The sequence below is a fragment of the Fukomys damarensis genome, unplaced genomic scaffold (genome assembly GCF_012274545.1).
Source record: "Fukomys damarensis isolate Sample0158 unplaced genomic scaffold, DMR_v1.0_HiC HiC_scaffold_25, whole genome shotgun sequence".
NCBI lineage: Eukaryota > Metazoa > Chordata > Mammalia > Rodentia > Bathyergidae > Fukomys > Fukomys damarensis.
The window spans coordinates 18,803,895-18,830,491 of NW_022900937.1; the positions used below are offsets into that span (position 1 = coordinate 18,803,895).

The 26,597-nt window shown below is 41.7% G+C and overlaps 1 protein-coding gene across 2 annotated transcripts in view; it reads left to right on the forward strand.

Annotated features, from left to right (window-relative positions):
- Map2k5 (mitogen-activated protein kinase kinase 5) overlaps positions 1-26,597 on the forward strand; it is a 243,336-nt gene that overhangs the window by 131,076 nt on the left and 85,663 nt on the right. For both annotated transcript variants that reach the window (XM_010643300.3, XM_010643297.3), the window contains exons 14-16: positions 7,161-7,234; positions 8,196-8,246; positions 16,366-16,437. In XM_010643300.3, the coding sequence (XP_010641602.1) occupies positions 7,161-7,234; positions 8,196-8,246; positions 16,366-16,437 (197 nt within the window). The remainder of the gene's footprint in view (positions 1-7,160; positions 7,235-8,195; positions 8,247-16,365; positions 16,438-26,597) is intronic.

The following is a 26,597-nucleotide window of genomic DNA, read 5'->3' on the forward strand; positions in this document are numbered from 1 at the left end:
CGGGGGGGGAAATATATATATATATATATATATATATATATATGTGTGTGTGTGTGTGTGTGTGTGTGTGTATAGAAACTATTTAAAATATTCAGATAAAACAACACATTAAATAGGCCTAAGATTAAGAATAATGGCAGACTTTTTGTCAGAAGATATGCAAGCCAGAAGAGCATGGGAAAACATCTTCTAAATGTTAAAAGGAAAACTGTTGATCCAGAATTCTGTATTCACTGAATGTTTTCCAAAAGTACAGCTAAATGAAGAGTTTTCAAGGCAAACAAAGCTGAACGAATTCATTGCCAACAAGACCAGAATTATTAAAAATGTTAAAGGAAGATATTTAAATAGAAGACACATGACACCAGATGAATGGCTAGAACTGCACGAAGGAGTAAAATAGCCACAGCCTGGCAAATATGTGGATAAATAGGACCTTTTCTTGTTTTAAAATTTCTTTAAAAGATAATTATTTAAAGCAAAAATAAAGACATTGTGGAGTTTAGACGTACAAGAAAGATATATGAATAATACCAAAGATCCGAGGAAGAAAATGTAAATATACTATTATGAAATTCCTGTATTATAAATGAAATGACCTATATTATTTAAAGGTAGACTTTGAGAACTTAAAGAAACATACTGGCCGGGCATGGTGGCGCATGCCTTTAATCCCAGCATTCGGGAGGCTGAGACAGGAGGATCACTGTGAGTTTGAGACCCACCTGGGCTAATAGAGAGTTCCAGGTCAGTCTCAACTACGTAGTGAGACCCTGTCTCAAAAAAAATAAAATGCCAAAGGAACATACTGTATTAGTCCATCAATGAAAGCTTCAAACAGAGGCTGCAAATTACTTAAACCATGTTGCCGGTATCATATCCTCCAACTTTTCTTCCCATGGCAGAGAGAAGGGGAAATAGGGAGGGAAAAAGGAGAGGAAAGGGAGGGGCATGGGTTCAGTTAGCCCAAAGAAGACAGGAAATAAAGAAATTAAGAGTACACAAGACAAATAGTAAGGTGGTAGGTCTGAACCCATCCCTATCAATAATTACATAAAATATAAAATGGTCCAAATATTCCAATTGAAAATACAAATGTCAGACTTTAAAAGAGCACCACTCAACTACGTACTGTTTGCAAGGCTCCATTTTAAATATTGGGACCGATGTGCACCACCCAAACACTAATCATCAGAATGTTTAAAGCAAAAATAATAACACTGTATGGTGGGGTTTGTAATATAGGAAAAGGCAAAACTAATCTATAGCAACAGAAACCACTCAGTAGTTGCCAGAGGCTGGAGGTCAAAGTCTTGTCCACTGGAAAGGGACACAGCAAACTTTTTGGGGTGACAGAACTGTTTCATAGCTGTTTTTGTTACACTTACCAATCTGTACACTCCGATGGCTGCAACAAAATTAATAAGTGAAATTTATTGCAGAAATTAAAGTGAAAAAAGAGAGGTTTCTCTTGAGATGTTCTGAACTTTTTGGAAGTTAAATCAAAGGAAAATGTAATGAATTAGTAAGTCTTATGTAAGTGCTGGCCTGAAGTCCAGGCTATATTAGATTGGCTTCTGATTTAGTAGCTTTCAGGTAATATCCAGTGTTGTGTTTTGTTTTTTGTTTTGCCATGCTGGGCATTGAAACTAGGACTTTCACACTGAACTACACATTTAGCCTTTTACTTTTATTTATTTTGAGAAAATATTTCACTAAATCACTAATCTGCACAAACAAGGTTTTTTGTATTTGTTTTTTTTTTTCTTTTATTGAGTTTATTGGTACTTTTTAGGCCATTTTATTTATTTATTTATTTGGTACCAGGGATCAAACTCAGGCCCTTGTGCTTGCAAGGCAGGCGGTGGAACTACTGAACTAAATCCCCAGCCAGCCCGGTACATTTTAGGTATACAGTACAGTTACATTCATCATTGGGATCTTGTACCTTTACATGATGTATCTTGGTTCTTATTTTTTCCCTGTACCCCTGCCCTCTTTTCACCCTCTCCACCCTTCCCTATTTACAAAGACTTTGTTTCCATTTTTTCCTTTTCTCATATTTTTTCTTTTCCTTTCTTTCCTTTCCCCTCCCTTTCCCACTTCCCCTACTCCTTTAGCCCTTTTCTTCCTATTTCACATTGTCACTTACACAGTTTGAACCTTATTTACACTTTTAATTTTTCACACCACAGAAACTATTCAGTAGTTACACATGTGTCCTATTTATTTCACTTAAGAGTATGCCCTCAATATGCATCCATTTTCCTATAAATGACTCTAGTTTCTCATTCTTTATGGCTGAGTAGTTATTCCATTTTATAGAAAATCCACATCTTCTTTATTCAGTCTCCAACTGATGGGCAAATGGGCTGTTCCCAAGTTTTAGCTATTACAAATTGTGCCACTATAAATATAGGTGCGTGTATATCACTGAGGTACGATTCTTTTAATTCTTTTGGAAGGATACCCAGCAGAGGGATGACTGGGTCAAATGGAACCTCTAATCCTAGTTCTTTGAGGTATCTCCATATTGATTTCCACAGTGTTTGCACCAGTCTGCACTCCCACCAACAATGGAGAAGGGTTCCTTTCTCCTCACAAGCCCTCCAGCATTTGTTATTGGTTGATTTCTTGATAGCAGCCATTCTCTGGGCCAAGGTGGAATCTGTGTTGTTTTCATCTGCATCTCTCGAATGACCAATGACGTTGAACATTTTTTCATACATTTATTTGCTGCTTTTACTTACACAAGTTTTGAACTTGCAGTCCGCCTGCCTCAGCCTCTCAGTACTGGATTATAGGCTGGGAAACTTGATGTTTGAAATGCACCATCAGCCTTGAGAGCTAACTAAATGTTGTGTAATTGTCATTGTCCTTATAAAAAGCATGCCAGTTGTTCAAAAGGAAAATAACAGAGCACATGGTTATCCTAAAATCTCATAAGCAGCATTTTTGTTCAGAGACTGTACCTTTTCTTCCCTTGGGGTGTGTGTTACTAGGGATTGAACCCTGGCCTTCACACCGACCTACATCCCAGGTGTCCTTTTTCCCAGAGCCTTAGGATTACAGGAGTGCTCCACCACCCCAATTTACAATCAGCTCCTTGGTTGGATGCTTCTGAGGCCAGAGACAGGTGTTTCTTCATGTATCTCCTCACAGCACCTAGTACCACATCTGGTGTTTGGTGAAGCATCACTAAATATTTGGTGAATGAAAATGTATTCTCAGAATGAAGGGTAGCATTTAGAAATATGTTCATCTCGAAGTATATTCTATCATTCGGCGAAGACACAGTTCCATCTTAGACCAAATTCATGCTTGTTCTGGGTAAGCACAGTAGCCCATCTCTTAGTATTCATTACCATTTATTTGTTCTACAGGTACCATTTCTTGCACATACCAGACACCATTCTATATCTAGACAGATCAAGCGTATATTCACGGAGCCTCTCTTCAAGAGGGAAGGACCGGAATGAATAGATCCACATGTAGAGATATCCAGTATTGGCGATGCTAAATGTTAGGAAAAGCAGTAAGCCAGGGGGAAAGGGAAGGGAACGTGTGAGCTGGGGCGACGTTGCTATTTCATAGTGGCTGATTGGAAGGCGGCCTCCCTTAACGAAGTAACTTGTGAGCAGAAGTGTGAAGGAAGTGAAGGAGGAAGCCAAGATGTGTTGGGGAGCAGAGGCCCCGGAGCATGCTGGGCAAGGAGGCCCTCAGGGTGCTCGGCAGGCAGGGAGGGGATATAAGGCTAAGAGTGTAGAGGCAGGGGAAGCTCACACCAGGCGCCACGGACCATTGTGGAGGGTGGGGGTCACAGTCTGCACTGCATTGGGAAGCTCTAGGGAGTGTTTGGAGAGGAGAGACAGAGTCTGACTTAGTTTTAAAGGTTCGCCTTAACTGCTGTGTCAAACACAGACTTTAGCAAAGCACGTGTTCAGTAGCCTTGTAGAGGAACAAGTCTCATGGTCTGGCATAAGTTTCCCTCATATGTATTAAATTGGTTTTACAGTTCTTTTGAGTGGGCTTTGGAAATTACTTTCTTCCAGCTAATATTTTACTCAAATTCAGCTTAAATCACTACAATAGCAATAAAATTTACTTCCTAAATATAATGAGATATATCACTTTTTGCAGCATGGCTGATTACCAGTTCTTAATATCTTACATTTATAGAGTGTTTGACAGTCACAAAGCAATGTTAACATTCACTGTCTCATCTGATTCTCACCGCTCCTTCAGACAAACTCAGTAACTTTATCTCCCTGCAGAGGTGGAAACTAAAGCATCTCGTGTTGAGTGCAAAATCCCATGTCAGGTTTGGGGTAGGGTCACAAAGACTAAAGTCTGGATCTTCTGTCTCCTAGGGTGAATTCACTGACTTTGTTTAGAGATACTTGTTATATTCAAATTATGCCTCCAGATATTACTGTGAGAGGGATATTTATATTAGCAAATTTAATATTATTTAAAAGGAACAACCAGTGAGCAAGATATTGGAAGGAATTCTTACAGAGATGCGTGGGGGTCCCTACCCTGTGAACTGGCTTCCTGGAGTGATGATACCTGATACAGAGCAAACGTCTAGTGAAGTGTTACATGCTCAGTTGCAGATAAATGGTACAGTCAGTGATCCCACCGCAATTCACAGGAAGCTGGGGCTTTGGTGGCCTGAGAAGTTGGGGCAGCAGGGAGGCAGGTGCTTGAGTGGAAGTGTGAGCAGGATTCAGGTCACGAGAAAACATAGAGAGGGTCTCTAAATCTGCAGCTGGGAGGGAGAGCCACCAACAGGATGAACACTGGGTATTTTACTTCACCACAGTGATGAAAACTGTGTAGTTGGGATGCAGAAGTTACTTTGAGGATCGTTGGATGTCCAATACTTTTAGACATACAGTGCTCTTGTAAACTAGGCTAACTGTGTAGAAGGCATTCAGTAGGCTTCCTTCACAAAGGTGCTGTGGGGAGCCGGAAGACACCGTCAGGGTCTTACATACATCATGCCTTTTGGAATACGGTCTAGCAGTTTTGTTTTTTATTCTTTTTCTCTTCTCCCAATCCCTTTGATCAAAGGTGTGTCCAGATAAAGGTAAATATTTGCTGTTAGTGTGCCTTGTGGTTTGCAGGTAGCTCTTCTCAGAGCTGAGAGTGTGCGTTCATGAACTGTCTCTATCTGATGTGGTAGCTTAAGAGTAGTTGAAGGTATTAACATCTAAGAGAACAAATTGTCCAAAAGAAAAATATTCAAGGTTGAAGGCCTATAATGAGAATTAGATTTGGAAAATAGGACCAGGCTAGGTACAATGTAAGATTTGTTTTGGTTTGGCAAACTTTTTTTTTTTTTTTAATTTTGAGACAAGGTTTCCCAGGCTGAGCTCAAACATATGATCCTCCTGCCTCAGTCTCCCAGAGAACTGGGATAACAGACATGTTCCATCATGCCCAGCTGACAAATAGTTATTTATTAAGTGTCTGCTCTGGCTGTCTATGATGTGTTATGCTTATGGCTGGGGTACTTTTGAAAGCACAACCATATTATTAAGGATGGAGAGCATGCCCAGAAATATTTAATTTCTTCTAGGAGAGAAGTGATGCAGTGAAAGTGGTATATTTAAGATTTAATGTCATGATTGATGGTGTAAGAGTTATATTGAAATCAGGAAACACTGGAGGTTGAGAGAGCAGTTGGGGAGAGAATTTATGCGTGGCTGTGCATCTGACTTGTATTTAAAGAGAACACCGGTGTCGAGGTTATAGTGTGTCTTACCGGACGGGCCGCAGAGATGATCTACAGTTAAGCCCTCATCCCTGAACCACAGTCATCAACATAAAATAACGCTGCATGCTCACTCTTTCCGTTCATTTAGTCACTCACTCATTCAGCAAGTGTTAATTGAGCACTAACTGAATGTATGCCTGCTGCTCTTCTAGGGGATCAAGATAACAGCCGCCAGTAAAAGGGGCAAAGTTCCTGCCTTCTTGGACTTTATGTCCTAATGTCAGTCAATCAACGCTAAATCAGCTGATGTTTGAGAAAGTACATGACCTGTTGCCTGTCACACAGTAAATGGAGCTCCATAGTTGTCAGTTACTGAGTTCCAACTTGCGATTTAAATTAAACACCAACCCTTGGTAGAGTGGATTGTTACGGTATCTGTTTGCATGGTAGAGGGTTGGGAGACTTATCTGCAGATTATTTTTTAAAATATTACATAGGGCCAGGCGTTTAGCTCAGTGACACTGTGCCTGCCTGGCAAGTGCAAGGTCCTGAGTTCGATCCCCAGTACAGCAAAAAAAAATAAAATAAAATATTACATAAACAATTATGAGTCGCTTATTCATACTTGGGGTAGTTAAGATTATATGCTGTATTAAATATAGCCAGTTGTCTGTCCTAGACCATTTTTGCCATTAAAGATGAAATGTTAAGCAGGTGCTGCTGTCTACCATCTAAAAAGGTAGTGTGCTCCTGTCTTGCTTGGATGGTTTTTGTGGCCTCCCTGAATTCCAGAAAAGGCTCATTGTTGTCACTGACGATGTTTGACAGAAGCCTTTTGTGTCATTATTTACCAACTGACTGCTTTGGCAAACGCTATGTCAATTCTTTTGTTAACTATAACCACAGTCAAAAATGATGTCATGGAAGAGAAGGATAAATGAAACCAAGACTGATGAGTGCGTGCATGCGCACACATAAACATCTTTTAGGTCAGTTTCTGAGCATTATCTGAAATAGCATTTGTCACATAAGATATGGGAAGTGGCAATAGTGTGTTCATTTTCTCATTGTCTCACTCAGATGTGACCTGTTATCTGCATCACGTGCGTGGTTTTTTGCCTTGTCCTCTTTTTGGCTTTACTACCTCATAGATAGGGTAGGTAGCTTGTTGGTTACATATACAGAGAAAAGCTAGTTCATTTTGTGCAAATCCTTTGCAAGATTCCATTCTCTTACCTTTCTACTTTTCCTGAAATGCTACGATGAGGATGATGGATGTATTTACTGTCACTGGAAACTGAGCTTTGATTTACCTTTCACTTGAAATAAACCCTTGCTTCTCTAGAAATTTATGATCCCAATATGTGCATGTGTGCTCTTAAAAACAAGCACCTTCGATATGGAATGAGTCACGTGGGCTTCTCTGTTTCCTTTTTAGATGTGAAGCCCTCCAATATGCTCGTAAACACGAGAGGACAAGTCAAGCTGTGTGATTTTGGTGTAAGCACTCAGGTAGGTCTCTTCCTCCCAGTGTGCCGTCCTGTCTGCAACATCCACTTTTATCTCCAGTCCCCTCTCTGGGTTCAAAAATCACCTTGCTTCCAGACAAACAGAAACTGCGCATCTTATCCTCGGCTGGGAGTGTGTTATTCATTTTTAATCTCTGAGCGAGTTTCCTTCATCAGAATATGATTGTTCATTGTTTAATGACAGTAAAAACTGCTGATATTGTAATTACTACTTACGAATAGCAAACTTCATTGATATGCAGCTTTGATATAAGAGCGTTCTGGCCAGACAAAAGGGAGGGCAGAGTGGGAGCTGTGCCTGGGGAGCCCAACTGGCCCACAATAAAAATTAATATTGGGAGCAACAATGGTGGAGGGCCATTACAATGTGCAGCACAAATTTTAATTAATTTCCATTTTGGGCCTCCCCTGAGAACCCCGGTGATAGTGACCCATGAGCGTGCTGTGATGTTGATTTGAATTGCAGCCACCTTTACTCCCAGCCAAACATGAAGACCAAAGTGAAGGTCACCATCGTATTATGAGTTGTCAAAGTCTGTTATCCCTCCAGCGTATTTAGTGTTCATTTCATTCTGGTGATGCACAGGGCTCCATGCGCATCTTGAGCCATCTGACTAAAAATGAGTGTGTTCAAATTCTACTTCAAATTGACGTTTTATATCACGCGGGTGTGGGGTACTAAAGCAAAAAGCATCCCGCTTAAGTGAATTGTTTAAGGTTATCTGCTATAAACTGTAATGCTGTGTTTGTTTAAATTGGAAATCACATTCAAAAGAAAACAGAGATTTAATCGTTTTTAATGCCTTTGTAGATAAATTTGTTCTCTTTTCCATAATTTTTAGTTGATTTATAGAAATGATGATTGTAGGTTAAATGAGGAATAATTGCCCATTTTATTTCCACATTATCTTTATATTGTTCTAACAGACTGTTTTGTCTCATAGCTGGTGAATTCTTTAGCCAAGACGTATGTTGGAACAAATGCTTATATGGCGGTAAGTAAACTTATGCAAAAATCACATTTAAAACCAACATCTTTATCTTTATGTACTCGGTAATGTAGAATTCTTGAATTAATTCTACAGCTTTAGCCTAGCAGATCATAAATTACAAAGTCAATCCAGTCATGATCCAATTTTTAAATCTTTTGAAGAGACAGGAGGGTTAACACAGGCGCCATCAACTTATCTGACCCTCTTGACTTAACTGGTCAGTTCAAGTGTGAAATCGCTGCATTTTGAAATTTAATCCTACAGAAAAATTATACCTTCTAGCATATTGGCTGCTTTTCCACATTGCTTATTTAATTAACCCTAAAGAATACCAAGATGTCAGTCAATTAGATTTTTTCCAGAAATACAAACATGCTACATCACCAGATCAGAATTAAATTACTGATATGACCAAATTTTATTTATGAATTTCTGAACAGAAGAATTTAGCAGACAGTTCTCCTTGGAAATTGCACAGCTATATTTTGTGTAGTTGTTGGATTCACATCTATTATAAGATAAAATGTATTTAGTTCCCCCAAAATAAGTTTGCCAGAAATAGGAAGTAAGTGCACAGAGCAACTTCACAGACCAATGTAGACTTGGCTTGGACCTCTTTTTCTTACGTTTCCAGTAAAGGAAGTTGTGTCTAGGAAGATGCTTTAGTTTATTGGTTTCCATAATCATTTCAAGAATGGGAGAGGAAAAGCCAAGCAGGGAGTTTATCTACTGTCATTTTTGGAACAGAATTTTCATTTTAACGTGTTAGGGTCAGTTTTTATAATGAGAACACCAGATTTATGTAGGTTCTCCCTTTCCTTTCTGCTAGTTCTCTTGTATATCATGGAGTTAAATGATTGTAGTGTGGGAAGAACCATGGATCTTGCCATTAGGGTTCCTTGTTCATGTAATATCTTCATTAAAAGATTTTAATATGGAAGGAACCTGAATCTTATTCTCAAAAAAATACAAAACATTTTGTTTTTGTTCAGATATCAAAATAGCTAATTTTTGTTTTGCATTGTTTTTAAGGAAAATTCATCCTTTTTCATTCTTCTGAGTAATAAGGGGAAAATAGATTATCCTCTGAAGTCATCATAATCTGTTTTTATAAAACGTAATCTCCTGTCCAGCTCTACCAGGTTGGATGAGATTGCTGAGCCACCTTTATCATTAACAAAGCCCTCCTGAATGCTAGAACATCGGTCTTTGAAAGAATAGGAAACCCTATTAAAAAAAAGACAAAACAACTTCTCAACTACCCATCATGTTTCTAGTAGCTTTAAATTGCTCTCATAATTAAATTGCATTATATTTGTATGTACAAATCCAGATTACAGTTGTCTTTCCCAGGTGTACATTAAAGAAATTACTTTTTTCCTTTTTGTTTATGGATGAATGTGATGCGTCTGTCTGTTAATTGAAAGTGTAAGGATTAGAATTATGAAACGTTAGCTCACACTGGCAAACCTAAAATTGCTTTGCTTCTTGGGTGAGTGAATCCTCCTCATCAGCTTTGTAAGTTGGAGCTATAAAAAGCCTAAGACATCCAGCAAGAAAACAGTGATGGTCTGGGAGTAAAAGCAAGGCTTCACTTAATTTAGTAGCTGAGTATTTACCAAGGTTTGTGAGCTCAGAGGTTGGGGACCATAGAAATAACCCTGTGTTACTGTAGTGTGGGTATTAATTTCTGCCTTGTGACTGCAGGCAGCCTCTTGAAGGAAGAGGGCTGGGTTTGGGGAGTTTGTGCACGGTGGATTTTTTTTTGTTTTATTTTTTGTGGTTTTGTTTTGTTTTGTTTTTTAACCACAGCAGAATTTCTTTTTAGCTGATCTGTTTCAGAGTTTTGAGTTCCCCATGAGGTTCTATGCCAAGCATTAGCAAACCAAATCTCTCAGGCCTGTTTTTTTAAGTAAAGTTTTATTGGAACGTGGCCACAGCCATTTGTTTACGTGTTGGGTATGACCATAGTGCAGAGTTGAGTAGTTGTGACAGTTGCAGCAGAGAACATATGGCTCACAAAGTGAAAAGTATTTACTCTCTGGCCCTTTACAGAAAAAATTTTGCCAGCGTGTGGCCTATGCCAGTGAAAGCTGTATCGGAAACAGTACTTTGCATTAATCAGCCAGCACCACTGAGCAGCCCAGGCCAAAATGGGAACCACGATCTCTTCTCCAATGGCGCTATGCGTGACATCTTTAAGTTGTACTAACATACATTAAGAAAATAGAAAGGCATGCAATGTGCAGCTGTGATGATTCGATTATTCCAAAGAGGATATAAAGAGGAAATTTACCCAAAAAAGGGTGCTTACCAAGGAAGGACAAACGCTCAGAAACAGAAGGCAGCCTGGTGTTGGTGGAGGTGGGGTGGAGGATGAAGGATAAACTGAGGGAAATGTAATTAGAGGCCATCTGATATAATGAAATAATACCCTTATTTTCCATCCATTTCACTCACTTTATACTCATCCATACTTCTGTGTGGTGATAATAACATCAATAATAATAACAGATCGCACTTAATTAACACCATGTGCCAATCATTCTTCTAAGCTCTTACATGTATTAACCTTTAAATCATCACAGCAACGCTATGAAGGGGGTAGTGTTCTTATCGTTTTACAGAGGAAAGAGAATAAGGCCAGAGAAGTTATGTGACTTATCCAAGTTGACACAGCTAATAAGTGTCAGGGTGAAAATTCAAAACTGTGTGATCTGCTTCCAGAGACTAAACTCCTGGCCGAGCTGTTCCCTATATCCAAGTCATTTATGTGGCGCTTCCAGTCTAGGTGATCAAGCTCACGGGTCCAGGTTTATTCTGCTCACTCTCAGCCCTGTTCCTCCACCAGGGCCCAGTGAATTCATTCATTCATGACAGCTGTCTTCCAAAAGTGTCATGTTCACTAATGATAAGCAGAGCATTTAACCTTTTTTATTAAGACTCTTCAGTATGTATTAAGTTGAACAAATTACTCAAATACAGCTGGTTAAACTGCTTAAGTAATTAAAAAGAAAATAAATCAGAAAGAACCCTGTGTGTGTAAACAATGTTATTTTATTCTCCTATAACCTCAAATGTAAGGTGCAGGGAAAATGACAATTAGAAAAAGATAGGAAGACTTTTATAACATCTTGAGTCATCTTAGGGGAGAAAAAACCCTTATGGGCTCATTAAGCAGTGTAGTTTGTAGGAGATCGGGAAAGTCATCATGATCCAGCCCCCTCATTGACCAATCAGAGACAGAGATCTAGAAAGCAGAGTGCCCTGTTCAAGGACATGTCCTTTTAGGGACAAATAATTAGGTCTAATAAACACCTTCATCCAAAGCATGACAAATTTGCGACTGCATTTTACAAGAATTTCATCCAGCTGGGGATTTAGCTCAATGGTTCCATCGCCTGCCTTGCAAGGGCAAGGACAGGAGTTCGATCCTCAGTACCAAAAAAAAAAAGAAGAATTTCATCCAGACAGATTGTAAAGTGTCCAGAAGGCTGGTGTTTATATTAAATTAACAATTTCTCAGAAATTTTAATTATTAAAAATTTTATTCTTGGGGGGAGAAGGGAAAAAAGGAAGAGAAAAAAAGGAAAAAATGGAAACAGTTTTTGTAAATAAGGGAGGGGAAGAGGGGTTGAAGGGAGAGGAGGAGATTGAGGGAAAAAAAGAATGAAGATATATCATGTACAGGTACAAATTCCCTATGCAAATGTGATCATCTATGTATATCTAAAATGTACCAGTAAAATTAAAACACAGGCACATATTTAAAAAACTGTATAAAAAAACAAAGGGGACTAGGAGGTAGATCTCTTGCAGTAGGGAAGTGGTCCAAGAGGAAATATTCAAGGGATGAGGAAGAAGGAAAGGAGAAATAAGTTAAATGAAGTTATACCATGTACAAGAACCTAATAACCCCAATTAATGTAAATATTATGTGCCCTAACATGAGATTAAGAATATCAATCAGGCCAGGCGTGGTGGCGCACACCTGTAATCCCAGCACTCAGGAGGCTGAGGCAGGAGGATCACTGTGTGTTCGAGACCAGCCTGGGCTACATAATGAGTTCCAGGTCAGTCTCAACTACATAGTGTCTCAAAAAACCACACAATATCAATCAATGAAAAATAGGATAGGAGAATTGGAGGAGGAGGGAGGGAGGAGCTGAAAAGGGGAAGGGATTAAAAAAAAAAAGAAGCTGTGATAAGTACCTGTAACCACTCCCCAAGATGACTGTAAATTGCATGAACTGCAAACATGCACAAATAGAATAAATAGGAGTTTAAGAAAGTTTTTTTTACTCTATCCATTTTTTGTTTGTTTGCTTTTGTTACCAGGAATCAAACTCAAGACTTTGTGTTTGCGAGGCAGGAATGGTGCTACTGAACTAAATTCTCGGCCCTTTTTTACTCTATTCTTAATACAAAAGTCCCTAAAACTTTAACAAACTATTCAGTCATTGCTTTACGTTGTTAAGTTTTAGAATCAAATATGAAAATTTGAAATTTTCATGACTCACTGATTTTTAAAAAAAATGTTGCTCAAATACTTATCCTTTGGGATCAGAAATTCAATCTAAATGACTATTTTTATCTTCTGAATTGTTGCTGCTGTGTTTAGTTTTTTTGCTCAGGCTGTTCCAATCCTTGGAAATGTCTTTACCTGGAATAAGATCTATATAGGCCAGGCATGGTGGCCCATACTTTTAATCCCAGCACTTGGGAGGCTGAGGCAGGAGGATCGCCACAAGTTTGAGGCCAGCCTGAGCTACATACTGGTTCAAGGCCAGCCTAAACTATATAGCAAGAACCTGTCTCAAGATAAATAAATAAAACCTATGTAGATCTTACGCTGCTGCCCAACTGGCCCTATTATGCTGTGTAGTAGCAACAGAAGTAGCAATTAAAGGAGGCTGGGGTTTACTGAGCATTCCTGTGTGACACATACAGAGTGAAAAAGTTACATACCTTCACTTAATCTTCACACAACCTATGTATTATCATTATCTCTGTTGTACTGATAAAGAAACCAAGGGTGAAATAAATTGAGCCCAAGTTCTTGGAATTAGCGCATAATGAGAAGATAGATCTGAATTAGAGCAGTAGTCTGACTCTGGAGCCCTCGTTTAACCCATATGCCGTGCTGCCTATACAAGGATTTTGCTAACCTAAAAAATAAAGTAAAATAAATAACAAAAAACAAACCTGGGAACTGGGGTGCATACTGTTCCTGTAACCCCAGCTCCTTAGGTACTGAGACAGGAAGATCACAAGTTGAAGTCTAGCTTGGGCAATTTAAAAGACCCTGTCTCAAAAAAATAGAAAGCGCTGGAGACGTAGATACAGGTAGAGAACTCCTGAGTTAAATCTCCAGTACTGGAAAAAAAAAATTTCAATCACTTGTGATGCATATTTTGATTACACACTAGCCTGAAGAAGTTGGCACTGTCTTGTTAATTTTTTGAAGCTTACCTAAGCAGAAATGTCTTTTTCGGAAGAGATAAGGTATGCACCTTTCTGCTCTTGACAGGAAACCCCTGGCGTGTCATACTGTAAACCCTCAGTTCTAGGATTAGTGAAATATGGACCCTGAGTAGATGCCCGGTGACAGGGTGCAGCTGGAGGGAGTGGCACGTGAGCGCCAGCTTGAAGCCACAGCCTTTGCAGATCCACTGTGAATGCTGCATTTTAGATCATCAGCACATGCCTGCTGTTCCCCTGAAGGACAGGCGAGGGGTTTGGTTTGGTTTGGTTTACTCTTCATTTAAATCTCAGTACAGCGGTGCTGCAGACAAGAGTCTGTTCGTATTGTTTAGGCCACACTGTTGACAGCTGTTGTGTGAGAAAGGAACCCCAGCACAGATCCACCACAGATATTTTGGTTGGTTTTGTTCTGTTTTGATTTGGTGAGGAGAGGCCAGAGCAGGCCACCTCGGCTTCAGGTGTGAAACAAGCTTTGAATTCTGTAGTCACAGGCCATCAAATCCTGGCCCTGTAAATTCAGAACATATTGGGGCTCATCTTGTCCCTAAGTCAGTTGTCGCAACTTGTGTATGTTTCCGTGTCTCTGTCTACCTGATGCATTCTTTTTAGCTTGCTGCCTGCTTGTGCTGAGCATTTTTGCTTTTACATTGCATCACAACAGTGATCTCGGTTTTTTTGCTTCGGTTATTGCCCAAATAATCCCTCTAACAAGAGAGTGTCAGAATCTCATCCTTAAGGAGCTCTCTTATTTGCCACCTGATACCTATGAACATTATCCCTTTTCTGTTTCTTCTTTTTTAAATTAGTATCTTGTGCTTTATTTTTAGTTCGCATTCTACATTTGCTTGGTAGTTCAGTGGGCAAATGGAATGAATATATTTGGTTTCCTTGCCAAAATACTTTGTGTGTGGTTTCCACTTCTGTTTGTGTGTTCCTTTTTTCTGTACTCTGGATGTATGCTGTAGAGTGATGACTGTCAGCCGGTGGAAGGAAGAATAGTGAAACCTTCAGTGACTGCAGCTGAGTGTATCAGAGTCACCTGGAGAAGTTATTTTTTTAAAATGAAGATTCCTGAGAGTGCCCACCCCCTGCCCCTATTCTGATGCGGAAGTTGGTCTTGGTAAGCCCCTCAGGCAGTTCTCTGATGGCTGTCCAAGGACTGCATTGCAGAAACAATCACCAGGTCAAGACTGGTGCTTGGCTTTTCTGACTTTCAATTCCAGGCACAGTCTGACACCCTGGAAAGAATCTTTCAGTCATATATACAACTGGATTTGAATCCTGACTCTGCTCCTGGACAGTGCACTTCATGCTGCTCCATAGCTCCAGGCTTGGGCAAGTGTCAGGCTTTCTATCTGTAGAGTGAAACCCGTAACCTTTACCTTTGCAAGATAATTAGGAAGCATGGAGGATGCAGAGTACCTGGCCCACCATCTGGCACTACTGGGTGGTCACTGAGTGATAGCTACTGCTGTCCTTATGTACTGGTAGTACATGCAGCGATTCATATGGTCAGTAGTAAATGCCTCATTCTCCTCATCTGTTAAGTGGGGATGATGATAATACCAAACTCATATGTATATTTGTGAATCTGAAGTGAGGTACACATGAAAAGCACTTAAAGCAATGTCTGGCTCATGGCAGTTCTCTAACAAAAGCATGCAGTGATGGGGATGGGATGGGACGGCAGTAGTCCTCTTGTTCCCATCTCTGGCTGCAGTTCCATATGAATAATCCTAGTATCTGTTGAACCAGTGAGTTGGGTAATGTGGGTCATTATCCCAGGCCCGCCATGATATCTCTGTATAACCTGGAGCAATTATTCCATCTTTGTGAGACCTCAGTTTCTCTTACTCATTTGTCCGTGTGTTCATTCCAAACACTCCTGTGAGTACCCTACTGAATGCCAAATCCTGGGAGGGCAAATCAGAACGCACTTTTGAGCGTAAAATTATTCCTGTGGAAGTAGAGTGTGCCTGTCCTCTTATCTGTCTCGAGAGGAGCACCAAACATTCAGAGGGCACTTTGACTTGTAGCCAAAGAAACCCTGGTAGGTAGAATAAAGCATGGGACCCTAGGTGAATCTAGGTAAGGGAAATACAAGTGTTCTTCGCACTAGTCTTATTCCTTCCACTTCCCTATAAGCTTGAAATTGTTTCCAAGGAAAGAGTATTTTAAAATTCTAAATCCCTAGTCTTTGAGTCTATCAAATTGCACATAAGTGGTAATACTGTATGATTTTGTATAATTTGTCACTCCTTAATTAAGACTGCTTCATGTAGGGGAAGAAGATCTGGGCTCAAATCTCAGCTCGTTTGCTAGCTTAGATCCTTGCCCAAATGAATTCACTTCTTAGAGTCTTAATTTTCTTCGTCTGTGACATGGGATGATAAAGTCTTACTTGGGCTGAATAGAGAGTTTGATGAGATTTTTACAAACACATTTAATTATATATAATTTCTGTGTATTTTCTGTGTAATCCGTGTGTGTGTGTGTGTGTGTGTGTGAAATTGCTTTGTCATCCAGAAAATTCTGCACCAAGTTGTTGGTGGCCCCCACCTTAGCCGAGCTTACCTTCAATGTACGTGTTTCCTGGAATAATTCACCAACTCACAAATTCCCTTCTGCTTTCTTACAGCCTGAAAGAATTTCAGGGGAGCAATATGGAATTCATTCTGATGTCTGGAGTTTAGGAATCTCTTTCATGGAGGTACAGTGCTGTTGATTACAAATAGACACTTCTATGCATATTTGAACTGTTAACATTCCATTGGGGCGAGTGGAGATTTTGAAAGAATAACATTTTCATTGTGTTACATGTGTGTGTACAGGGTTTGACTCTAAAGTCCTTACCCTGGTACCCTTTGTGATTATGGACCAAGTCTGGGTTATTCTGAAGCACTACTGTTCACGTGTATAAAACAGATTCTGAAGTGCTTGCTATAAAACAGATTTCCCAGACCCCATCCAGGGTCAGTTAAATGGAACCTCTAAGGATCCACGTACCTCACATATCTCCCGGGTGATCTTTATGCTCACTGAATCTGGGAAGCCTGTGTCCCAAAGGCAAGACTCCAAAAAAATGCTGTGTGCTGGATGATGGCCTTGGGATGCACGTATAACGCCCAGAGGTGATGGCAGCAGTCAAAGGTGCAGCTCATTTGGATGTGTAAGTTCTATATGTTTGCTTGAAGCCGCCTCACCCCAATATAGTCATGATACATGGATATGTGGGGTGGGTGGTGGGATTGGAGTGGGGATGTGTGTGTATAGCATGACTGATATCGTTACTCTTCATCGCTGTATTTAGAATGGACTTTATCTTAATTGCTAGGTGTAGCCCCACTAGGACTCTGTCCTGAGATGTCTGTAGAATGACATATGACTTATATCACAAGGAAATTTGGCCTAATTGGAAGTACAGAATGCTGGTACTTACCAGGGCTTAAAAAATTATTTCTCAATTCCACTGACTTAGATAAAAGAAGACTTTTTAAAAAGTAGAGTGGACTCTTCACAGATGAGAGTTGCAGTCACAGTGTTACTACCCTTCCTTTAGTCAGACACTTTTCCTGCGCTTTATGTAATGCATGAGTGCCATCATATTTGTAAGGAAATATCTTCGGACTTTACCTGCATGGCAGAAAGAAAACAATAAAGTGTTCATTGTTTATTAAACCATATTCTCCTGCTTCTCACAAAAGGGAGGCTAAGAAGAGATACGGTACATGTGCATTGCTGAGAAGTTACCGTAATGGGGAACAGAACTCAGCACTGTCTCCCACGGAGTCCTGAAGGGCTTGTTCCATTAGCTTGTTTTTGGGGAAAGCAGTGCCTTTGATCTGTGGGACTTGGGGCCTTGCCACCATATCATTTCCTTTTGTGTATTTTAAATAATTGTCATTTCCTGTATTTTATAAGTGACCAGGTACAGAATAACTAAGAAGTCACATAGTGTAGAGCTAAGAATTCTGGACTGGAGGCCTAGACTGCAGCGCCAGCTCTGCCACTGCTTTCCTAGATGGCCCTGGACCGGCCTCAGCTCCTCCATCTGTAAAATAAGATCTCGGAGCTGCTTTCCAGACTGACTGTACCACTCTGCTGCTGCCCATTGTGCCCTTTCCTTTCCTTTCGTGACACAGGTGTGCCGTGTGTGACTGAGACGGGGATGGACCCTCGCGTGGCACAAAGCACAGAGGTTTACAGTACTGTCAGGGCGTCGCTAGTGGGTTTCAGCTGTGGGACGCATGTGGCCTTTCACGTTCATCCCTTCTTATCCATCTTGGTCGAGCCCCTGTCATGCCACGCTGCATGGACGAATGCAAGGACTCAGCTCCTGGCTGTCCTAGAGTACATCTACCGAAGGGTGGGGCGTGAGGGCAAGGACGGAAAACACAGCGCTCACCAAGCGTGTCATTTGGGTGGTGGTGCATCCTGTGGAAAAGAGGAGAGCAGGCAGCCCCTCTCATAAAGTTCTGTGCACACAGAGACTTGAACACTGGGAGAAGAGGGAGCCACTTGGTAGTAGCCAGAGCAAAGGCACCGAGAGATGGGGTGCACTTGGCATACACGAGGGAGGCACAGACCAGTGTGACTGGCATTGGAGTTAGGGAAAAGGAAAAGTGGGCAAAACAAATTCAGAGAGGTCACTAGGGGCCATCATACGCAACCCTGTAGGCCGTGTTGAGGACTTGAGGTGTTGCTCTCAGAATAAATGATCTGACCTAGATGTTGAAAGGATTGCTGAGTGCTGTGTGGACTGTGGCCATAGAGAGGTAGACGTGGAGACAGGAGGTCAGCTAGGAAGGTAGAGATGCCCAGTATTTAGTTGTGTTGCATACAGAGATGCAGGTCTGCCAGTATTTTGCTAGGTACTGAGGTTGCAAAGGATAATAAAAGAGGGCTCTTTGTATTATACAGAGAGAAAGGTCACTGCCTATATATTAGAGGGGGGCATTGATCATGCTCATTTATCTTGGAGGTAAACCGTTGGTCACTGAGAAAAAGCAGGCTCATTGCATTTGTAAAGTTGAGGCGGTTTAAGTCTAGGGAACTCTGAAACATGTCAGCACTGAGTGCAGGACAGCTGTGTGCCAGTAAAGTGGAAAGCAGAAAGTGGCTCTGTGGTCAGGAGTGAAGGCCAGGGCCAGGCCTATAGATGTTCCCATGTCCTAAAATGGGTGACAAGAAGTGGGTATAAAGCAAGAGGAAGAGATGTTATGGGATGTAAAGTAGAATCTGATTATGATCATGAAAGAAGGTTGTTAAAGTGTTGGGTGTAGTAACATACATCTGTAATTCCCATAGTTGGAAGGCTGAGGCAGGAGGATCTCAAGTTGGAGGCCAGCCTGGGCAACTTAGTAAACCCCTATTCAAAAAATGGGAGGGGTGAGGTTCTGAGGGTATAGCTTAGTAAAAGAGTGTTTGCCTAACATGTGAGGATTCAATTCCCAGTACCACTCCAAAAAAAGTAATTAGAAAGGATTTTTGAGTGCCTCTTTGTAGAGGATACTTGACTAAATGCCTTCAAAGGAAGCACAAGACTGCAGCCCCTGCCCTCTAGGAGCTTAGGGGACCCAATGCACAAGCAAGTGATAGTATGTGCCCGACCCAAGTATGGACCAGCAAGTCATGAAAGAATAGAATGAGACTCCTGGTATGGATTTCATGCCAGATTTCTTTAGGGCCCAAGGTAAAGAAAAACATCTGACAGGAAAGGGGAGAAGGGGGATTTGAGTCCAAAGACGAGAAATCATGGGTGACAGAGTAATGAAGACTACAAGAGAACTCCACTGCTGTCTTTTCTTAGGGGCTGATGGGATGACTTGAAAGGGCTGGAAAGTTGGTCCAAAAGAAATACTTGAAGGCCAAGGTTCTTTGTTTTTGCCACAGTGGTGTTGCCATAAGTGTGGTAAGCCCTGTTTTAAATCTCTATAGACAGAGAGAAGTGTGCATTGGAATAGCATTTGAACATTGTCCACCCTTCCAAAGAATTGCTTTCTCTCTGTTCTACTTTTCAAGCAAGATTCCTTTTCTAGGCATGGGCTCCAATGAATAAAAACTTCTGTTCATTCAGTACTTTTCACTTAACCTGGTGCCCTTGGGCAAACCAGGGAATGGGGCACCTGAAGCTGAGAAGAGCCCAGGTCTGATATAGAAGAGACCTGAAGCCCAGGACAGTGTGCTGAGCCTTCCATAGATGTTCGTGAAGGACTCGGAGCTGCTGAGGATCAGGCATACAGAGGAGTTGAGCTGTGAGGGAGGCTGGTACTGGAGGGAGCTCGATCCTCGGAGACAGCAGGGAGTGAAGGAGAGCACCCCTCATGACCAGCGCCTGGGTATCTCTGTGCCCTAAGGGGAGGGCAAATGTCAAGGCAGCAGTGTCTCCCCCTGCACGATTTCCCCTCACACTTACGTGTGTGGCTTCCTCAAGGTGTTTGGAGTTGACCAGGTCTTCCTTTAGGTGCCTGTGATGAAGATAAAACTAGGGGAAACACAGCAAATGAACTTTCCCAGTCACCCAAGAATCAGGAAGAAGCAAAATGGGAGTCGGGGCTTCCCGTTCCTCCCTCCTCCACTTCCAGAAAATCTCCTCCGAGCTCGGTGGTGCTGGGTCAGAGGCTGCCCTCATGGCCTCAGCCTCCCGCCTCCCACCCACTGCCCCTCGCCTTGTTAATGTGTTGTTGCCGTCCCTGTGGGGAGTCATCCTGAGGCCTTGCACCACACTCACTCATGAAAGATCATGCCACACGCCACTACAACGTGCCAGTTTTTAACAAATCGCAGACAGGTACATTTGTGCCTTCAGCAAAGAATCTTTATTATCAGACTATCTTTTATCCAAGGATTGAACTGCTCCTGTCTCCTCTCAGCACCCCCCCCCCACTCAGGGTAGCAGATGGTCTCCGGGACTTTGTCTGTTGTGTGGAGTATTTGGAATTAACAAAAGTGGCATAAAAATGGAGGTTATTCTTAAGAAAGGAAAAAGTGAGATTATTCAGCGTGAATAGAGTGTACTGGTTTCCTGGGTGGAGGGATTTGGCCCCTCTGTTGTGTGTTTATCTCTAACCGTGCTGTGGCCCCTCCTGTGGATTATTTTCAGAGTCATGAAGGTGGGGGCCTTATGTGAGGACTGTGTGCCTTGCTCTGTAATGGGACAGAGAACCCTATGGAACTGCAGCTCATCCTCGAAGTGTCACCAAAATCAGTGTGGAAATGCAGGAAAAACAAGTGAAGCTCACAGACAAACCTCCAAAATTCCTGAACCAGGACAAATTGGAGGGTTAAACTTGTCCCAGAATATTTTCTTGCCTGTCCTAGAAAGCTCTTCCTGATTCATTCAACAGCATGATTTTGGGGATTGTTCACCCTGGTACTGTAGTTGCTCTTCAAGACTTGAGGGCTGAACTCTAAAATGAAAATGAGTCGGTACATCAAAAGGGCTTCCTTTACCAAGTATAAGGGCTTTATTTAATCCTTGGAGGAGAGGATGCCTAAAACATTTTAGGTCAATTTTCTGATTTCACAGGCAGTTTAATTTTCATTTCTTCTCCCAGAGAATGGTTTGCAGAAAGAATCCTATTCTTTGCTGCTGTTGTTATTGTTTTATTTTGAGATGGTGTATTACTTACTTCCCCAGGTCAGCCTCAGTCTCCCAGAGGCTGGGCTCACACCACCACACTCAGCGGTTATTCTTGAGTTTTGCTAGTGAATTACTCTGTTCGTGTTCATGTGTCACTTGAGTCACAATGGAAATATGTAGGTGAGAAGTATAAAAGTGATACTGTATGCAGAAGTTGGCTTTTCAGATGACCCTTACTGGATCAAAAAATTAGCCAACACACAACCTGTGTAGCCTCACAGGACAGCGTGCCAGGCCTGTGGTGCCCCTCTCCACACCAGGATGCTCTGCAGGTGTGTGTCCTGGTGTGTGATTCTACCTGGCAAGGTGCTGAGCCCTCAGTAAGACTGTGGAGGATGGTCTCTCCCAGACGTTTCTGCAGGCATCAGGCTGAAAACCCCTCAGCACAGGCGTTTGCTCTTTTCGCTTGGCTCCTGGCTCTCTCTGCCTTTCTTTGTTTGCTGGGTCCAAGGCAGCGAGCAGGCTGGCTCAAAGTGCTTGCTTAATTGGTGTGTCATCTAGTCCGGACCCTCTTCAGCATGATCGCCGCTCCATTGAAGTTGCCTGAATGATGTGTTAAATGATGAAAGCAAGGACCGTGGCTTAGAAAAATATCTCAAGGTAGGTGAGGAACATGTTCCGAGAGCACAAGTTCACTGTCATCAAAGCAACACCATCTTCTGAACAGTTGTATGGGATCCGTTGTTTCTACAAAAAGAATTTTCCTTGAGTCTTAGAATTACCTTTGCCAGGTTAAAAGTAAATCCATGCAGTGCTGTGCTGTTCTCTCTGTGTGGATGTCATTTTTCTTCATCTCCCCAAGACACTATTTAAATACCGTCATTCCCGATGCCAACTCTGATCTCTCCAGCTGAAAGTACTGCCTTCCTCTTTGACCTCCATCTATATCTGCCTGTGGCAGGAACATTTTCTACTTTGTAGACTAGTAATTGACACAGGATTCAGATCTGATTCTCCCATCATCTCCTACATTATGCAGCACAATCCCAATACCCTAGTGGGTACTCGTGAGATTGCCTTGGCTCCCTATTTCCTTACTTTTCTCGTGGTTTTGTACCGGTTTCGGAAAGTACAGATCAGAGTTTAAAGTTTGCTGGAGCCTTTCATGGAGGCTCATACTCTGCTAAGGAGGACGTCTTAAAGACCCAGAGGGTGAGAGTTCCCTGCTTGATAGCGCAGCTAGTCACGCTCCCAGGGAGCCCTCTGTCTGCACGTGCCACCCATGAGGAGAATTTCCAGTCCGGAGTTCAGTGCCTTTCTCTTCACAGGATATTTGAGGGGGGCCTTTAGGGTGAGAACAGAGGCCTAAAGTACCAGAAAGGTATAAGCTGAAGGGCCTGGAGAGCATGGGGGGCAGGCAGGGAGGGTCCACATGAACTTCAGAAGTGACCTGGGGGAAAACCGGCGAACACCTGCACTCAGGAGACAACAGCAGGCTGCTGTGACAAAGGAACTTTCAGAGAACAATAATTGCAGTAGGAGAAAATGCAAAGTGAGAGAACCAGGTCAGGAAGTTCCAGACAGAAAGGAGAGAGAAAATTATCAAGGAAAGTACTTTAGCTTTAGTATTATCAGTATAATGTAGAAGAAATATTTACATACTGTTTGACAGGGCCCTCTTCTTGTTATTTCTACAGAAAAACAACCACGCAATTTTTTTATTGATGACATGTGGTGATATTTTCACTGGAAAAAGTGAGTTTTTGTTCAGGAATAGTAAATAGAATTTTTTGCAAGGAAAAGGTAGCATTAAAAATTACAAATAGCCAGGTGTGGTGGTGCACACCTGTACTCCGAGCACTTGGGAGGCTGAGGCAGGAGGATTATGAGTTCAAGGCTAGGCTGGGCTACACAATGAGATCATGTCTCAAAAGAAAAAAAAAATTACAAATAGTATCTTGTCCTATGGGAATGTAAAAGCTATTAAAGACTCATTTTTTGTCTTTGCCTTTATACTTATTACTTAATACCAGATGAAACCATTAAATACAAAGAAAGTGAAGTATGCTCTTCCACAGTGACAAGCAAACACATCATGCTGAACTATGTAAATGAAAATAAAAGTATTGAAAAAGTAGCATGAATCATCCAGCCCAGTAGTTTGATAGAGTACTTGAGCTTTTCTTTCCGAAATCATTTTTAGAGTGAAGGGCTGCCTGTCATCTTAACTGTTAAACTGCCAGAAAGCTCCGAGTTTGGGAATCATATATTGGCACCACCCCTTAGAGTCAGGGTGATCTTTGTTGCTCCAAGTGGCAGTGTCTGAACTTGTTCTGTGCTTTTCCACTGAATACCACAGATGGGGTAACTTACAGACAACAGAAGTTTGTGCAGTTCTCCTTGCTGGAGGCTGGAGAGTCGAAGGGCTCATCTGGTGAAAGCCTTGGAGCGGAGGCATAAAACATGGCAGAAGGGCGACGAGCACTAGAGCCAGAAGAGGACTCAGGCTCCCGATCCAGGCTCACATCCATCACAGATCCCCTCTGTGCTGACTAACCCATTCCTGTGCTGATGACATTAGTCCACAAGCGCTCTGCCCAGTGACCTGACACCTCTTAAACGTCTTACTCTTAATCACAAGATGATGGCAGTTAAATTTTAACATGAGTTTTGGAGTTTCTTAGCTGTACAATAAGATAACATTGGAATTCATTTACTCCTCTAATATCCACTGCATACCTTTTAAGTGTCAAACACTTCACTAAGTGCTGGGGACACCTTGGTAAATAAAAGTAGGGTGTTTCCTTTCCTTGCGCAGCCTACAGTATAGCAAGGGAGGCAGAAAATAAACAATGCCAGAAAACCTTTATATTTTTTGAAATCAGGATTGGGGCATTTTCAGTATTCTGAATTCTTTTGTAAACACTTTGATTTAACATTAGCCCCATGGGATTACTTTAAGAATTAAGCTTCTCTTTGTAATCGTATCCTGTGTGTATTGAGTGCTTTCCAACGAACAGGATTACAGACCACTCTCTAGACTTGGTTCCTGCCTCTCAAATATACCAAAGAAGCCATTGCACCATCCAACAACAAGAGCACTCAGGGACACAGCTGTCACTAGAGGGTCTCTGGCTGTGGCTTTGTTTCCCACTCTAGCCCCTTGGTGACTGTGAACCTGGGCTGAGGAGTAACAAGTAGCTCGGGATGTCCTGTAAGCAGCTGCTGCCAGCTTTTCTAGACCCTAAAAACTTGGCATTTCATGTGATGCCCTTTAATCTCAAGATTTTCATCTCTTTTAAAAAATTCTCAAAAATCTGAGTGGAAGTTGAATCTTACTTCAATGTAAGTCTGTTGCTCTCCTAGTGGAACCTCTTACCTGTTGATCAGAAGTTTTCTGCTGAAAACCAGGAGAGGGCACAAGAATCTGAAGGGTCCAGACCCAAAGCAAGTGTCATAAGAAGGCTGTGTAGGAAAGGGGGGTTGGGGGGCTGGAGTTCCTGTCCCGGGGCCACTGTCCCTACCATTGAATGTGAAGGAAAAGAACATGTGACAGTTCTGTCATCCATTCCTCCACTCTTACAACCTTTCTTTAATTCTGCCTTAACTTGATTTTTCACTTTGTCTTTTTTTTTGGTGGGGGTGAAATTTTGTGTAACTTAACTGCAAAAAAAGGTACTATGAAAATGACCTTTGGCAGATGATAAATTGGCTAGTTTGGTCCTTTGCAAGGTTTGTGAAGGGATCCAGCTGTCTCACATTACCACGCCTAAATGTGCATTTGCCAAGGTTGTCAGTGCCTGGAGTGGATGTGAACTGGCAGACAAATGGCAGCATCTCCCTCTGAATACAGCATTGTCCAGCTCGCTTTGTGTTCAGCGCAGTCAGGAACAACCATGAGATTGACAAAACAAGGTGGAGCAGGTGCGAGTGGTCCCAGCTATGCTTTTTACTATTTTGTTGGATTTCAGACTGGTTTTAGTTTTCCCAACAGCACATGCCTACCTTGTACATCCACAGAAACATACCGAATCTACATTCAAAAAGCATGGAGACACCACAGTCCTGACATGAAAAATAAAGAAATAAAGTGAAGACGACACTGGCATTTGACAGCCCTTCTCAGACGTTTGAAGAATTGTCAGTGGAAAAGAAGTGAGCTGTTGCCTTAGGACCTTCAGGGTGACCTTCTGAAGCTGAAAACAAAACAAAAAGTCCTGTGGCATTCTATTCATTTAAAGAACTTTCTAGTAGCTTGATCCTTATGCTTTTCCTCCTCAACAGTAAAGATGCTCCCTTCCTGGAGACATTTAAGTAGAGACTGAATGACCACTTGTCCCAGATTTTCTTTTTAGAAGAAATTCTTTGTGGGGGAGACATGTGTAAGGTTAGAGAAGATGCAGTAGTTTATTCATTAGTCACTCAGCAGATGCTTGTTGAGTACGTGGCAACCCTGTGGTGGTCACTGGGGACGCTGCTATGAACAAAACTGACGAAATCCCTGCCTGCACAGAGGGATGTAAAGAAAGGTGCTTGACAGCTTGCTAGGCAGAAATCAACAGGGTGATATACTAGGATTCACTGAGTGGTAGGGGCTACCTTTTGAGTTAAGATCTAAAAGACGAGAAACAACCAGCTTCTGGAGACATCTAAAATTCCGTGAATTTGTGGTGATTCTGGGAACAACTTTGAAGTACGCACTGGTAAACACGCCTGCTCCTCCAATTCCATTCATACTCAAATCCAGTGACCTAGAATTGACTTTAAAAAAATTTTTTTAATGTTCTGCAGACCTTGTTACATAATTCAGCGGTCTACAGCATTTATTCAGTATATTCTTTGATATACCTTTCTTATCTTCAGAGACTAGAATGATTTTGAGAAGCTGAGCCCCAAAGAAGACAGTGCCTGTACCTACTCATGCAACACAAGAAACCTGGAATGGAGGCCTTTCACATAGAAATCTAGTAGTCTTTCCTCTCTGTTAAGCTGTTCACATCCTCTTCTCAGTGCCATTCTGACAGAAAGGGCGAGGCCATGGTGCTTTACATGTATGTAAGACTTAAAGTCATTGGACACTCTGCTCATTTAAACTTCTTCCCACTGTGATGGGAAATGACCAAAAACACTAGTCACCAAGGATGAAGAGTATTGGGCCGGAGATTTATTTTAGTTCAGTGGTTCCACTGCCTGCCTCGCAAGTGCAGGGACCCATTTTCGATCCCTGGTACAAAAAAAAAAAAAAAAGATTAAAGAGGATCAAAGGCCCAGTTTTGCAAATGAAAAAA